The sequence below is a fragment of the Parambassis ranga genome, chromosome 5 (assembly GCF_900634625.1).
Source record: "Parambassis ranga chromosome 5, fParRan2.1, whole genome shotgun sequence".
In the NCBI taxonomy this organism is placed as follows: Eukaryota; Metazoa; Chordata; class Actinopteri; family Ambassidae; genus Parambassis; species Parambassis ranga.
In genome coordinates this window covers 4029688-4042315 of record NC_041026.1, presented here as the reverse complement: position 1 = coordinate 4042315, position 12628 = coordinate 4029688, and the positions used below count along the sequence as shown (strand labels likewise).

Here is a 12628-nt window from a genome sequence, read left to right as displayed (position 1 = left end):
CTGGGTGTCCTTCTTGGACAGCTCATTAATTCAGTCACAAAAACAGCTACTTTATTCCACCTCTGCAACATCTCACGCCTTCATCACTCACTCTGTCATCACATGACAGGACTACTGTAACGGAGTCCTGTACTGGGTTTCCAAGAAACTCCTGAACAGACTCCAACACATCCAGGACTGCTGTTAGGGTCCTCAGTGACAAGAAGCCCTCACTCTCATATGTAAGTCCATACACTTCCTCTCTGATCTTCTCTCCACCCACACACCCACCTAAAGTCCTGTATGAAACTCCTGGCTGCACACTTTGGGAGGCAGATCCTTCTGTGTCCAGGCTCCAAAACTCTGGACCTCACTGCCACCACACACACCATGGATCACTTCATCTGCTTCTGCTTCCCTCGGCTAAGATGCTAACATGTGACTGTGCAGGCCATGGCTGGTATTTCTTCACATACTCTTTCACATTTCTTGTGTTTTAATCTTTTATTAAACATGTTGAAATGAAAAACAATGCATGAATCCAACTGGAAATGAGCCAGCAAACATGAAGGAATGTCCCAGAAGTAATTCAGCATTTTAGTGGCAGAGCATTAAGAAGGAAAAAAAGTGACTTTCAGGTTCAAATAACTGAATTAATTGAACTCTCTCTTTGGATAAAAAGGTATACAAACATTTGTTGTGAAATGATTATAATAACACAGTGAACACATATATTTACATAAAAAACAGCCAGAGGATCCAAAGAGGTGGGCAGACCTGAGAACCATGATGGCTAAATACAAACAATATCTGTATGTATATTTAATTATAAAACAGAGGCAGACAGTGATTAGCTTCTAAACTGTGACCATCACCATCACCTTCATTAGTTTAACACAAGCTGTTGTTTTTACCTTTTTGATAAAAAACCAAGTAGCTGAAGCTGGGGTCAATCAGGAACAGAGCCTCGAGACGTTCTTGAAGGGACACGTTGATGTTGCCGGTAATAAATCTGAAAAGAGGCAGCGGAGGAGGAGGAGGAGGAGGAGGAGGAGGATCACAAACAGAGCAATAATGTGTTCTTTTGAATCTTGTCAAAGTTTGAGTGCCGCTTTGGTCGTTCATTAAGTCATGTTAGAGATGCGAACACAAACAGAAGCAGGATCCTGCGTCCAGCCGGTTTTTTAGCCAGGAGTCCTGGAGCATCCCCCTTCTCCTCACACGTTTCATTGCCCTTTCAGAGGGGTGCTCAAATCCAGGTTTTCTTTACGAGGTCAGTGGTAGGTTTGAGGGCCAAGAACCCATCAGGGACTACAATGGAGGATCTGCTGGTGGTTTTTAACTAAGTAATGAACACTTAAAGCACAGTTGAAGCGGCCATTAGAGGACATATTATACATATTGATTCAGGAATAGATTGGTGCTCTTCTAAGCCTCTTCTATTACAACGGATTCTGCACTATTTCATGTCACTGTATACACTCAGATACTGTAATATCCCAACAGCTGTTTGTGGTGCTTCAGATTATATTGTCTTATATCTTACATTAAGTGAGCACGGCGGCAGCGAGAACATCAGCACTAGCCTGAACAGCTGTATCAAGATACAGGGGGAGGCGTATGAGAGTTTCTGATGTGGTCCCAGACTCCAGACAACAACTCAGCAGTGAACACTATTCCCCATTAATCTAGTGTGTGTGTGTGTACCTGCAGGTTGTCGTAGTGTTCCTGGCTGCTGCAGTGAAGGTCCGCGTCCGTGTCATCATTCAGGTAGAAAACAGAGCAGATGTTACACATATACCCAGATTGAGGGACCACAAACTCCCGGCCTGAAAAAAAAAGGACGAAATAAGGAAAAATGTGACAAAAAAAAAAAACAAAAACGATTGAAAGTGAAGTTGTGCTTATTGTGTGTCTTTGTCACCTAACGGGTTGTTGGGGTTGAACGGCGGCAGTTTGAAGTCAGCTGCTCTGCATGGGGACTGAGAACGGGGTCGCTTCGCCTCAAGACCGGCCAGATCCTTTGTCCATTGACCAACATCTTCAGGAGAAATTAAAAAAATAACTGGATGAGCCTCCAAACACATATTCCTGTGCTCCAGGTTATAAAACGTGATTCTTTTCTAGATTCTGCCTTCTGGGTCTGGATCTCAGGCCGGCTCAACAGTGCAGATGGAGCTTTGTCCATCAGAGCAGGAGGATCTGATCCAGTTTGTTCCTTCACCCCTCTTCTGACAGGGTTAAAAATAAATGAACTGATTTGTATTTGATAAGACAGAACACACAGACCTGAGTTGTGTTTACGTTTAGTACGTCTCAAGGTGTCCTCGGTGTCCTCGTTGTGCACCCCGCCTGCTTCATCTGAAGTCTGAAACAAAATCTTTGTTGTCAAATGTTCTATCTGTACAAAGACGGTAAATCTAGAACGTTTGACCTCACCTCTGGGTGTAAGGAGTACACTGATTGGCCCTCCTGGCTGAGTGGGCTGGCCTTCACCACTTCCTCCTCCTCCTCTTCTTCAAAGATCTCATCCAGAGTGACGAGGTCTCCCTCCATAGTCTCCTGATCATCGGGCGTTCTCTCACCATCTGCTCCCACCTCATCCAGAGTCACCGGCTCCTGAGCGTCGACCTCCTCCTTCGCCCCTCCTCTGCTGCTCCGCCCCCTTCCCCTCTTGGCCTTTGGAGACCACCTGTCCCCATCATCGATTGTCTGTTCCTCAGTTGAGTCTCTTAAAACCACTTCCGTCTTCTTTATCGGCGTCCTTTCGTTTGTCTTTTTCTCTCTGTGTTGTGCACATGTTTTAGTTGTTCTTCCTCTGGTAGATCTCACCATCACACTCGGTCCGTCTCCATCTGTGGCAGCTCCCTCCTCTACAGAGTCTACAATCACATACGTAGCCTCCTCTTCCTTTTCTGGGTTTTCTGCCTCTTCTGTGTGAGTCAACAGCTTTCTTTTGGCAGACCTCCTCCCTTCATGTTCGGATCTGTCTGAGCAACAATGGTCTGTCTCAGATGAGACTTTAAGCCTCTTTGTTAACGCAGAGGAGGAGCTTGAAGACAAGCTGCCATACAAAGAGTCTTTAGAGAAGTCTGATGGGGTTGAGCTCTCAGAGGGTCTTTTAGATGCAGTAGACTGATGTGAGCTCTGTCTCTTCTGCCGGGAAGACAGCTGAGATGAAAAGGAGCAATGGCGGTCAGTCTCATCAGCAGTGACCATGTCCTCCATGGTCAAGCTTTGATCTCCATCATCATTCTGACCCTGGACAGAGAGCAAAGAACAACGTTTGATGCAATGAAACAACATTAAGAAACAGGTTAGCTTTACATTACAACAACAAAGAACAGCATGTCTTTACTAAACACTGGTTATTGATTGTTTATAGCCTAGTAACCAATCGAGTCCTTTTCATCACCTGTTTTTGGGTCCCGGCTGCTTGAGCGAGTCTGTACTGCTGGATTACTGCTGTAAATGCCTCGAACATGTCTTTGTCAATAGGGGGGAGGTCTATGATGCTTTCAGCACAACTGTCCTGACTTATGGCTGACAGATCCAGACAGGAAGAAGCAGGGACAGTGTTTCCAAATGCAGCCGCCACCGACGGTGATGCTGAGCCCCCTCTCCGCACATCTGGATTCTCTGTATCCTCACTTCCTTTAGGAGGAACAGTGGACTGTGCTGCCATCTCTGTCCCTGGTTTGTCATTCAGTCCTGCTGTGCCAGATCCAACGGTGGCTGCTGGTTTAGCAGAGGCAGGGTCGCTGGTATCAGGAGGTCCAGCATGAGGAGGCAGTGTTTCAGGTTTGCCATCCGTGCTGTCCTCTTCAAGGGTCACTGTGATCTCATTAGAGTCTTGCAGGCGCTGCTTCAGGCTCTTCAAACTGAAATTAAAAGTTGCCCATAAAGTAAGGATGCTCTCACAAAATGGCCGAACACTGACACCATGTATGAGTTCTGCTATGACTGAAATACTCACGGCTCAACACGTGGGACTTTACTCCTATGTAGGGAGGGGGGGAAGTTGGCTCTCATTGATATACACATACAAATTTAATCATATGTCTTAAATCAAGACCACACATACCAATATTGGTTGGTAGACACATCCAGTGAGTGAATTTTCTCCATCACCCCTGATACACTGCTGGATTCAGCCATCTCAATGCAAATCTGAGGTATGGGCAGAGTCATGGAGACAAGAGGTGGAGGAAATGAGGGCAAATCAAAACAAGCACATTTATGTTTGTTTTGCAACAAGATAACATCACACTGATGATTTGTCAAGGTCTAAAAGTGCAAGACGATGTCTGTCGGTTACACTGTTGATACATCTGGGCTCCTGAATGCAACCTTTCTTGTACCCAGTGATCTCTGTGTGTGTGCTCCCTCTTGTGGACAACTAGTAGTAGCGTTTTGTAGCTACACAGCCTTGTTGTAGCACTGCTCTGCATGAATAAACAAGAAAGACGCAGATGTTTGCGTCATTGTACCCTGTTGGCGAGCGGCAGGAAGCTGACAAAAGAGGCAACGGACGTCACCGCTTTCAAGACCATCTTGACGAGGTCCACGCTGGCCTCAGAGATCTCGACGCACAGCAGCCGCTCCTCCAGAGACTCCACCTCTGGAACATGCTGAGGAAACAGCCGACAGTTGGTGTCAAGGAGTGAAGGACCTTTCACACCAGCACACATTGAAACAAAAAAAACGACTTACAGCGTTGCTCCATTTCATCAGAGTTCTGTACATGGTCTCCTGTGAAAACATTGTCAGACATGGAGCATCAGCAAAACACCATTTAAAGCCATTTCCTCATATTCACTCCAAACCTCGTACCTCACTGGATCCAGGCTGCATGTCCTCTAAGACCAGGTGAACGCTGAGTCTGCACCCTTTGACTAAAACGGGACTTTTTAAGTGTTCCTGAACAAAACTGCAGCACGAATCCCAGCTGCTGAAATACACAAAGGCCTGAAGGCAAAGAGAGAAGCGTCATGACGTGTTTAAATTCAAACAAAAAGCCGTGAGCGTCCACTCCTCACCCTCCTCTGCAGCGTCAGCACCACCACGCTGTAGTACAGAGTGTGTAGATTCTGTTTGGGGAAGTAACGCCACACCAGCTTGGCCACGTCCTCCTGTCTGTAGTTCCCATCAGGCAAACCGGTCAGCATCACCGTGTGGACCGCAGCAGCTTTGGGGCTGACTTTCTGCAGGACACAAAGCATTTAAAGAGAAAAGACTCACAGTAAGTCCACTTTGAAGCACAAAAAAAAAACTCTAAAAGGAACTTGGAACTCGCTCACCTCAATGTCACCCACGCCGCTGACTGTCTGATAATCTGTGTGGGACAAAAATGAACAAAGTCACACGGTGAAAGTCATTTACTGACGTCAGCAAAGTCAAAAAGTTTCTCACCTGGGATGACGAACCATGGAGACACAGTGGGGAACCCAAAGGGCTCTGTTGTCATGGTAACCCAAAGCGGTGCTGTGGTACCCTGTGGAACGCCAGATTTTGCGGTTGGAATGGTCGCTGTGACACTCATATCCTTAGTGCCTGGCAAAGCCTTCTCTGGAAGTTTTGGAGCTGCAGTTTAAAAAACAAACAAACAAACCATTTATTTCATCTAAATATATGAGAATGTATTTGGTATTTTTTTGGCAATTTCCTAAAATGGAGACATACGCAGTGATGTGCTGCTGCGTCGTGGTACTTTCAGTCTGCAGACTTTGTGAACACGGCCTTGTTTCAGGAGGCTGTACCACACACCGAGCCGATCCGCATCACAGATGGACTCGAACTCAACAAACACCTGAAACACACACGGGACATATATGAGTAGCGAACATATTTTTATATATATATATATATCTTTTTATTTAAATAAACTCATGTCTTTGCAGGTTTGCACCTTGTTGAGGAGGGGCAGGTAGTTTCTGACAGAATCGACCTTTCTCAAAGCTTCCCTCAGATCCTTGGCCTCGCTTGCTGAGATGTTGTTGATGTAGATGGTGCATGCTCCATCATTAATCTGCTGCTTAAAGAACAGGTTCACCATTAAGAAAAGTCTGTAGAATTAGATCCCTTTGATCCCTATCCTCCTTCAGCCCCATCATACAATCAGCTGAAGCACATTTTTTGGGCCTGATCTTCGGAAATGTTTAATTTTGCATTTACCAGACAAAGTAAGTACGTTTACTGCCTTTTAGTCTCTGCAGGTAACTGTAAAGTGCTCACCTTCAAATTATATGCTAATCCTACAAGTTTGCATATTTTTGCCACCTACAGATCTGCGTTATCCATACAAAAAAAGAAAAGTGTGTGTGTGTGTGTGCTACTTACAGACCCCATCACTTTCATCAGAGATGAATAAAAGTCACACTGAAACAAAAGCACCAGAGAAGACGTGTTACAGACCTTAATGCTCAGGATAATAGAGAGTGTCTCTGAGGGACCTTTGAGCAGCACCCAAGTCACACTTTTGTCAGAGAAACTGGATGCTTATTTAATCATTTTGGTGTCTACCGGTGTGGCTGCAAAGCTGGATTCCAGAACCCGAACAGAGAGGGTAGACCTACGGAGGAAAATGCCTTTCTTCTTTGACTTGTGGATGATGCATTGCACCGCCTTCACGCTGGGCATGAGGGCAAAAGCCTGACAGGAAAACCAGAAAAACACTGATGGTGACGGGCATATATAACATTAAATATTCAAGAACTAAACAATGAATGCAGATTTTATAAACTGGTGCCTACCATGCAAGTCTGAGGAATAATGTAGATGCTGTCCTCCGTGTACTGAAATCCAAATGGGCTGAGAACACTGACGACATCCTCCTCCGTGTAGCAGCCGCTGTGATACTCTGGCAGGTTGGTTATCAATAACACCTTGCCATCATGCGAATCGAGCTGGAGAGGAAACGTATGTAACTAACCCAAGTCTGAGTGTAACAGGCCAACACACATGTTGGCAGTGCAGGACTTCATACTAAGGGTTTTAAAAAAAAAAAACTTACTTTTAATGACTCAACAGTTTTCAAACTTAAACATTCTGTCAGGACAAAAAACACAAAGTCAATAAAGTTAAACACAAACTTTGGACACATAAAGCAGTGTATCATCTGCGTACAGACGTCTTTGATTTCTTACTGATTCTTTCTAGATGCAGGTGCTTTTCTATCATCTCTCCAAGGGTCAAGGACGTAGCTGCTGTGGAGGAAGACATGTTGGCTGATGGATCACTCTCACTGGATTTGCTTGGTAAGGTCTTTGTCAGCATTTCCTTTTTGTTCTCAGCGGGACTTTCAGCTTCCATTGGCTCTGTTGCTCTTGTTTCCCCGACCACCAGAGGTTCCTTTTTGGTCTCCTCTGCTGCTTTGTCACTTGGTTCTGCTCTGATGGGTTCAACAGAATCGGGGGTGCAGGTCTGCAGAGCAGCTAGTGCTCCATTTTCTGAAGGAGGACACTGCGTTTGATCTTTCTCAACTGCAGATTTCACATCTTCCGAATCGAGTTCAAGGTTTATTGTAATCTCTTTAGAGTCCCGTAGGCGATGTTTAAGGCTCTTTAACCTGTGATTAAAAGCAGAAGCACTTTGTGATGAAGGCGGCATGAGAATACTAAACACGTCATATGTAGTAATTGTCACATTATTGTGATGTCACATTGGCCCTTAAATTGGAAAAAAGAACAAATCAAACATTTATTATTAACATTTTAATCAATCATAGTTTTTCATTCAAAGGTCTTAGTGATAACTTTTCCAGCTTCACAGGCCAGAAGCTCATTCCTGGCACACTGTAGACGTCCGCTGTTATCAAACACTGTTTATATCAACCTAATACAAAACAAAGTGAAATACTCACTGCTCAATGCGTCCAACTTTACTCCTGCATAGAAGCAAAAGAAAGAGAGACATTAAAAGGAAGCTCACTATCATAAAGACAAGATACTCTAATCTCTTACACCTAATTTAGTGACACACATACCAAGTCTGGTCTGTAGATGAATCAACCATTGAGTGAACTCTCTCCACCACCTCTGTTACACCACTGGGTTCAGCCATCTCAATCCAAATCTGTGGTAGAAAGACGACCATGAAGAACAACACAAACATCCAGAGGAAAGCTTCAGTGGTTGTGTCGTTGTACCCTGTTGGCGAGCGGCAGGAAGCTGACAAAAGAGGCAACGGACGTCACCGCTTTCATGACCCTGATGACGAGGCCCACGCTGGCTTCATAGGTCTCGACGCACAGCAGCCGCTCCTCCAGAGACTCCACCTCTGAAACATGCTGAGGAAACAGCCGACAGTTGGTGTCAAGGAGTGAAGGACCTTTCACACCAGCACACATTGAAACAAAAAAACCAACGACTTACAGCGTTGCTCCATTTCATCAGAGTTCTGTACATGGTCTCCTGTTAAAACATTGTCAGACATGGAGCATCAGCAAAACACCATTTAAAGCCATTTCCTCATATTTACTCCAAACCTCGTACCTCACTGGATCCAGGCTGCATGTCCTCTAAGACCAGGTGAACGCTGAGTCTGCACCCTTTGACTAAAACTGGATTTTTTAAGTGTTCCCGAACAAAACTGCAGCACGAATCCCAGCTGCTGAAATACACAAAGGCCTGAAGGCAAAGAGAGAAGCGTCATGACGTGTTTAAATTCAAACAAAAAGCCGTGAGCGTCCACTCCTCACCCTCCTCTGGAGCATCAGCACCACCACGTTGTTGTACAGAGTGTGTAGATTCTGTTTGGGGAAGTAACGGCGCAGCAGCTTGGCCACGTCCTGCTGTCTGTACTTCCCATCAGGCAAACCGGTCAGCATCACCGCGTGGACCGCAGCAGCTTCACGACTGACTTTCTGCAGGACACAAAGCCACAAGAGGAGATAAAGACCTGCACACAGAGCCCTCTTTGATACAAACACTTTCATAATAACTCGACTTTATAGCACAAAAAAAAACTTTGCTGACCTCAACGTCGTCCACTCCATCAACTGTCTGATGACCTGTGTGGGTCAAAAAAAGTCCCAGGGTGAAATTCATTTATTGACATCATGTTTTTTTATTGATTGTATCCGTTTCTCCTACTTGGGATAAGGAACCATGGAGACACAGTGGGGAACACGAAGGGATTTGTTGTCATTGTGAGCCAAAATGGTGCAAACATATGGAAATTTTCCAAAGCTGTCTTGTGGAACACCCCAGCACCCACATCCTTGCTGCTTTCAGGCAGTTTTTGAGCTGCAGTGAAGAAAAGAAAAAAGAATTCAAGATTCAAAGTGTTTATCGTCATGTGAACAGTAAGGAAACAGCTTTCCTGGTACAATGAAATACATAAATCTGTGCCCCATCAGCTGTCATTCATTCTCTGCTGAATTTGCACAATTGTGCAAGCAGGTGAGCAGCACATGTACATGCGCACTTACTGAATATTAAGGTGCGAAAGAATGACAAAAGAACTGATGCGCTAAATCCATTTCCCACCGCGCTGTGGTTGCCAGAGTTTTTGACCCCTGATCAAAAGCACAGCGGGCTGGCCATGTCGCCCAAGATGTCACCACTTCGAGTCAGACACCAAACGGAGGGAAGAAGGAAGGAAGGAGGAAGGAAGGAAGAAGGTTGGGGGAAGGAAGTGTGTGGACCACAGGGGAGACTATGACGAAAAATAAACCACCATTGGTCAAATTTGACCATTCCATGTGGTCTGTGATGGAAACAAACAAGACTGCCAAAGAACAGCGTGAAAGTACCAGACCCATCTTGAGACTCACCCAGGTTCGAACGGTCTATTTGTCTCATTGGTATTTTCTGCCGTAGAACTTTGTGACCAAAGGCTCGTTTCTGGAGGCTGTACCACACCCCGAGCTGATCAGCATCACGAACGGACCCAAATTCAACAAACACCTGGACACACACAGAGGACAGGTGAGGCTAGGGGAAACCCTTTTGATTGAATTCATTTAAAAACGTGTGTGTGTGTGTGTGTGTGTGTGTGTGCACCTTGTTGAGGAGAGGCATGTAGTTTTTAACAGAACTGACTTTGTTGTTCAAGGCTTCCCTCAGATTCCTGGCCTCGCTTGTAGAGATGTTACTGATGAAGACTGTCCTTTCTCCATCATCATTCATCGTCTTCTCAGAACGTTAAAGAATGACCAGAAACATAAAGAAGCAGTGCTGCTGATGTTAAGGTAACGTGTATCTGAACATGCAAAGTTACGGTGAGGAAATGAGTGTGTATAACTTACACAATTCATCATTGCCATCAGCCCCGCATAAAACCCGAACTGAAAAACACATCGGCGTGTATTAGTCAGCGTTTCATCAATCATTTCATATTCTGGGGCTGATCTCTTGCATTTCTAATCCCATGTCCCAGCATTGTGCTTACCGGCCTCATTGAAATTTTATTGGCCATGGCCCTCACACAGAGTCGAGACTGGTTGAGGAACATGCCCACATCATATGAGTTGTTGATGACGTTTCTTGTTGCTGTCGCATCCGGCATGAGAGCAAAGGCCTGAGAAAGCAACACACATTTAATGCCTAACACATAGCCTCAGAGGGATTAATAATCCGACGCACATTCATAATCTGGTGCCTACCATTCGCATCTGGGGGATAACATAGATGTTGCTGTCCGTATGATAAAATCCAAATGGGATGAGTAGATCGGCCACGTCAGTCTCGGTGTAGGAACCGTCACGATAATGTGGCAGGTTGGTTATGAGCACCACTTTACTGTGGAGTAAATTCAACTGAGGGAGAAAAAGAGAGAAATAAACTGGATGTTAAGGGATGTCTGATGTGACCGAAGATGAGAAGAAGCTCTGACGTGCTACAACAACCGCCTAGTACCAGTATTACCCAAACTACTGTGTCAATACAGTGGCTTAATAAAAACATTCTAAGCATAAACAGAAGGCTAATGCTAACATGTACGCTAACTTTTCAGCCATGTTGAATTCCACCATTGTTTAAACAAATCAACACAGAGGCTGTTGGACAGTAGTCTAAAATCCTTTTAGAAGCTTACTTTTTGTGCCATCTTCTTCTTTAAACAACCTGCCAAAAAAAGAGGAAATACAAGTCATCATCATCATCATCATCATCATCATCATCATCATCAGCAGCAGCATCATCAGCAGCAGCATCATCATCATCATCATCAGCAGCAGCATCATCAGCAGCAGCATCATCAGCAGCAGCATCATCAGCAGCAGCAGCATACAGGCGTCTTGTGTTTCTTACGTATTTTGTTTGCACGCAGGTGCTTTTCTATCATCTCTCCGACAGTCGGGGACGTAGCAGCAGCCGGCTGTTTTTTGCTCTCTGCTGCAGGCGTGGGTTTGGTTTTGGTCGGAACAGCGGCAGCAGTGCAGATTGCCGATTTTAGGACTGGATTCTTTTGGGTCTTCACTGGTCCCTTTACAGGATCTTCAAGAGAGGACATTTTTAAAGGTTAAAAAAATACAGTGACCAAGAAACATCTGGAACAAGGACATAAAAACAAAAGCCAACCCTCTGAATGGAATAACACCGTCACCGACATGTCTGCTACACCTCTTGGACTCCACTGTACCTTTTTGCTTTGTTTGGGTCTCCACCTTTGCGACTGTCTCCTTTGGCTTCAAAGCAGCTCCGGTAGAGCTTCCTGTCTTGGTCTCCAGTCTTTGTGCACTCAACACTGGCCCAGAGTTCGAGCTCTGCTGGACCTGCGATAAGGCTTCGACTGAGGTTTGTGGAGTTCTGCTGGTGGCCTGGGGCCTCTGTGGTTGATCAGTAGGAGGTTTCGATGGAAATGTATCTGCTGTGGTCTTTTGCAAAGCATCTCTCTTGGTCTCTGGTCCTCGTGCAGTGGACTCTGGATCTGATCTCTGCTGGACCTGTGCTGAAGGCTTGACTGAAGTTACCGGAGTTTTGTTGGCAGCTTGTAGTTTCTGAAGGCGATTAGTGGGAGGTTTAGATGATGGAGAGGTATCTGCTGTCCTGGATTGTGGATCACTCTCACTGAATTTGTTTGTCCTCGGATCTGTCAGTGTTCCTTCACTGCCCTCAGCAGAAGCGTCAACCTCCATGGGCTCGGGAACATCGGCTTTGTCTTCAGGCACCACCACAGATTCTTGCATCTTTGTTTCCAGTTTTGTGGACTTTTGTGGACAAATCTCCACATCAGGTGTTTTTCCAGAGGTTGTAGATTTGACCTGTGCATGAGTTCCTTTCCCCTTTTCTTTTCTCCCAGTTCCTGCCTCAGCTGGACAGTCCATTTCTGGTCTGGGCAACACAGTGTGAGTGGATAAAGAAGCAGGACTGGAAGCAGCAGGGACCATGTTTCCATCAGGAGCAGTGACTGAAGTAGTTGCTTGTGAGCACTTTATCTCAACAGGAGTAGGGGCAGCAACCATCTTAGTTTCCAGTTCGTAACTTGGTCCCGGTATAGCAAAGACAGGGGTACAGGTCTGCAGAACAGCTTGTGCTCCATCATCTGAAGGAGTGGAGGTGCCTGAGGAGGTCTGTTCAAGGTTTATTGTGACCTCAGCAGAGTCTTGTAGGCGCCGTTTTAGGCTGTTTAAACTAAACATAAATGTAAAAACTTAAAGAAGGAAACACAAGCAAACTGATCAACTCAAATCTCAACTAATAAAACA

General features: G+C 45.3%; 1 protein-coding gene across 1 annotated transcript in view; it reads right to left on the bottom strand.

Moving 5' to 3' along the window:
* Window positions 1–481: 481 nt before the first annotated feature.
* LOC114435410 (uncharacterized) overlaps window positions 482–12628 on the bottom strand; it is a 47520-nt gene continuing 35373 nt past the window's right edge. Inside the window, exons 28-64 of the mRNA XM_028405078.1 lie at window positions 11563–12554; window positions 11232–11417; window positions 11017–11045; window positions 10586–10738; window positions 10372–10500; window positions 10229–10267; window positions 9984–10112; window positions 9755–9887; window positions 9072–9224; window positions 8955–8989; window positions 8678–8842; window positions 8472–8606; window positions 8352–8390; window positions 8126–8266; window positions 7964–8052; window positions 7841–7864; window positions 7125–7546; window positions 6992–7026; window positions 6732–6884; window positions 6502–6630; window positions 6319–6357; window positions 5888–6013; window positions 5662–5788; window positions 5392–5562; window positions 5280–5314; window positions 5019–5183; window positions 4813–4947; window positions 4693–4731; window positions 4470–4610; window positions 4064–4149; window positions 3956–3979; window positions 3395–3860; window positions 2419–3240; window positions 2269–2347; window positions 1904–2020; window positions 1687–1808; window positions 482–991 (exon numbers count right to left, since the gene is read on the bottom strand). Coding sequence (XP_028260879.1) covers window positions 929–991; window positions 1687–1808; window positions 1904–2020; window positions 2269–2347; window positions 2419–3240; window positions 3395–3860; window positions 3956–3979; window positions 4064–4149; window positions 4470–4610; window positions 4693–4731; window positions 4813–4947; window positions 5019–5183; window positions 5280–5314; window positions 5392–5562; window positions 5662–5788; window positions 5888–6013; window positions 6319–6357; window positions 6502–6630; window positions 6732–6884; window positions 6992–7026; window positions 7125–7546; window positions 7841–7864; window positions 7964–8052; window positions 8126–8266; window positions 8352–8390; window positions 8472–8606; window positions 8678–8842; window positions 8955–8989; window positions 9072–9224; window positions 9755–9887; window positions 9984–10112; window positions 10229–10267; window positions 10372–10500; window positions 10586–10738; window positions 11017–11045; window positions 11232–11417; window positions 11563–12554 — 6067 coding nt within the window. The 3' untranslated portion in view covers window positions 482–928. The remainder of the gene's footprint in view (window positions 992–1686; window positions 1809–1903; window positions 2021–2268; window positions 2348–2418; window positions 3241–3394; window positions 3861–3955; window positions 3980–4063; window positions 4150–4469; window positions 4611–4692; window positions 4732–4812; window positions 4948–5018; window positions 5184–5279; window positions 5315–5391; window positions 5563–5661; window positions 5789–5887; window positions 6014–6318; window positions 6358–6501; window positions 6631–6731; window positions 6885–6991; window positions 7027–7124; window positions 7547–7840; window positions 7865–7963; window positions 8053–8125; window positions 8267–8351; window positions 8391–8471; window positions 8607–8677; window positions 8843–8954; window positions 8990–9071; window positions 9225–9754; window positions 9888–9983; window positions 10113–10228; window positions 10268–10371; window positions 10501–10585; window positions 10739–11016; window positions 11046–11231; window positions 11418–11562; window positions 12555–12628) is intronic.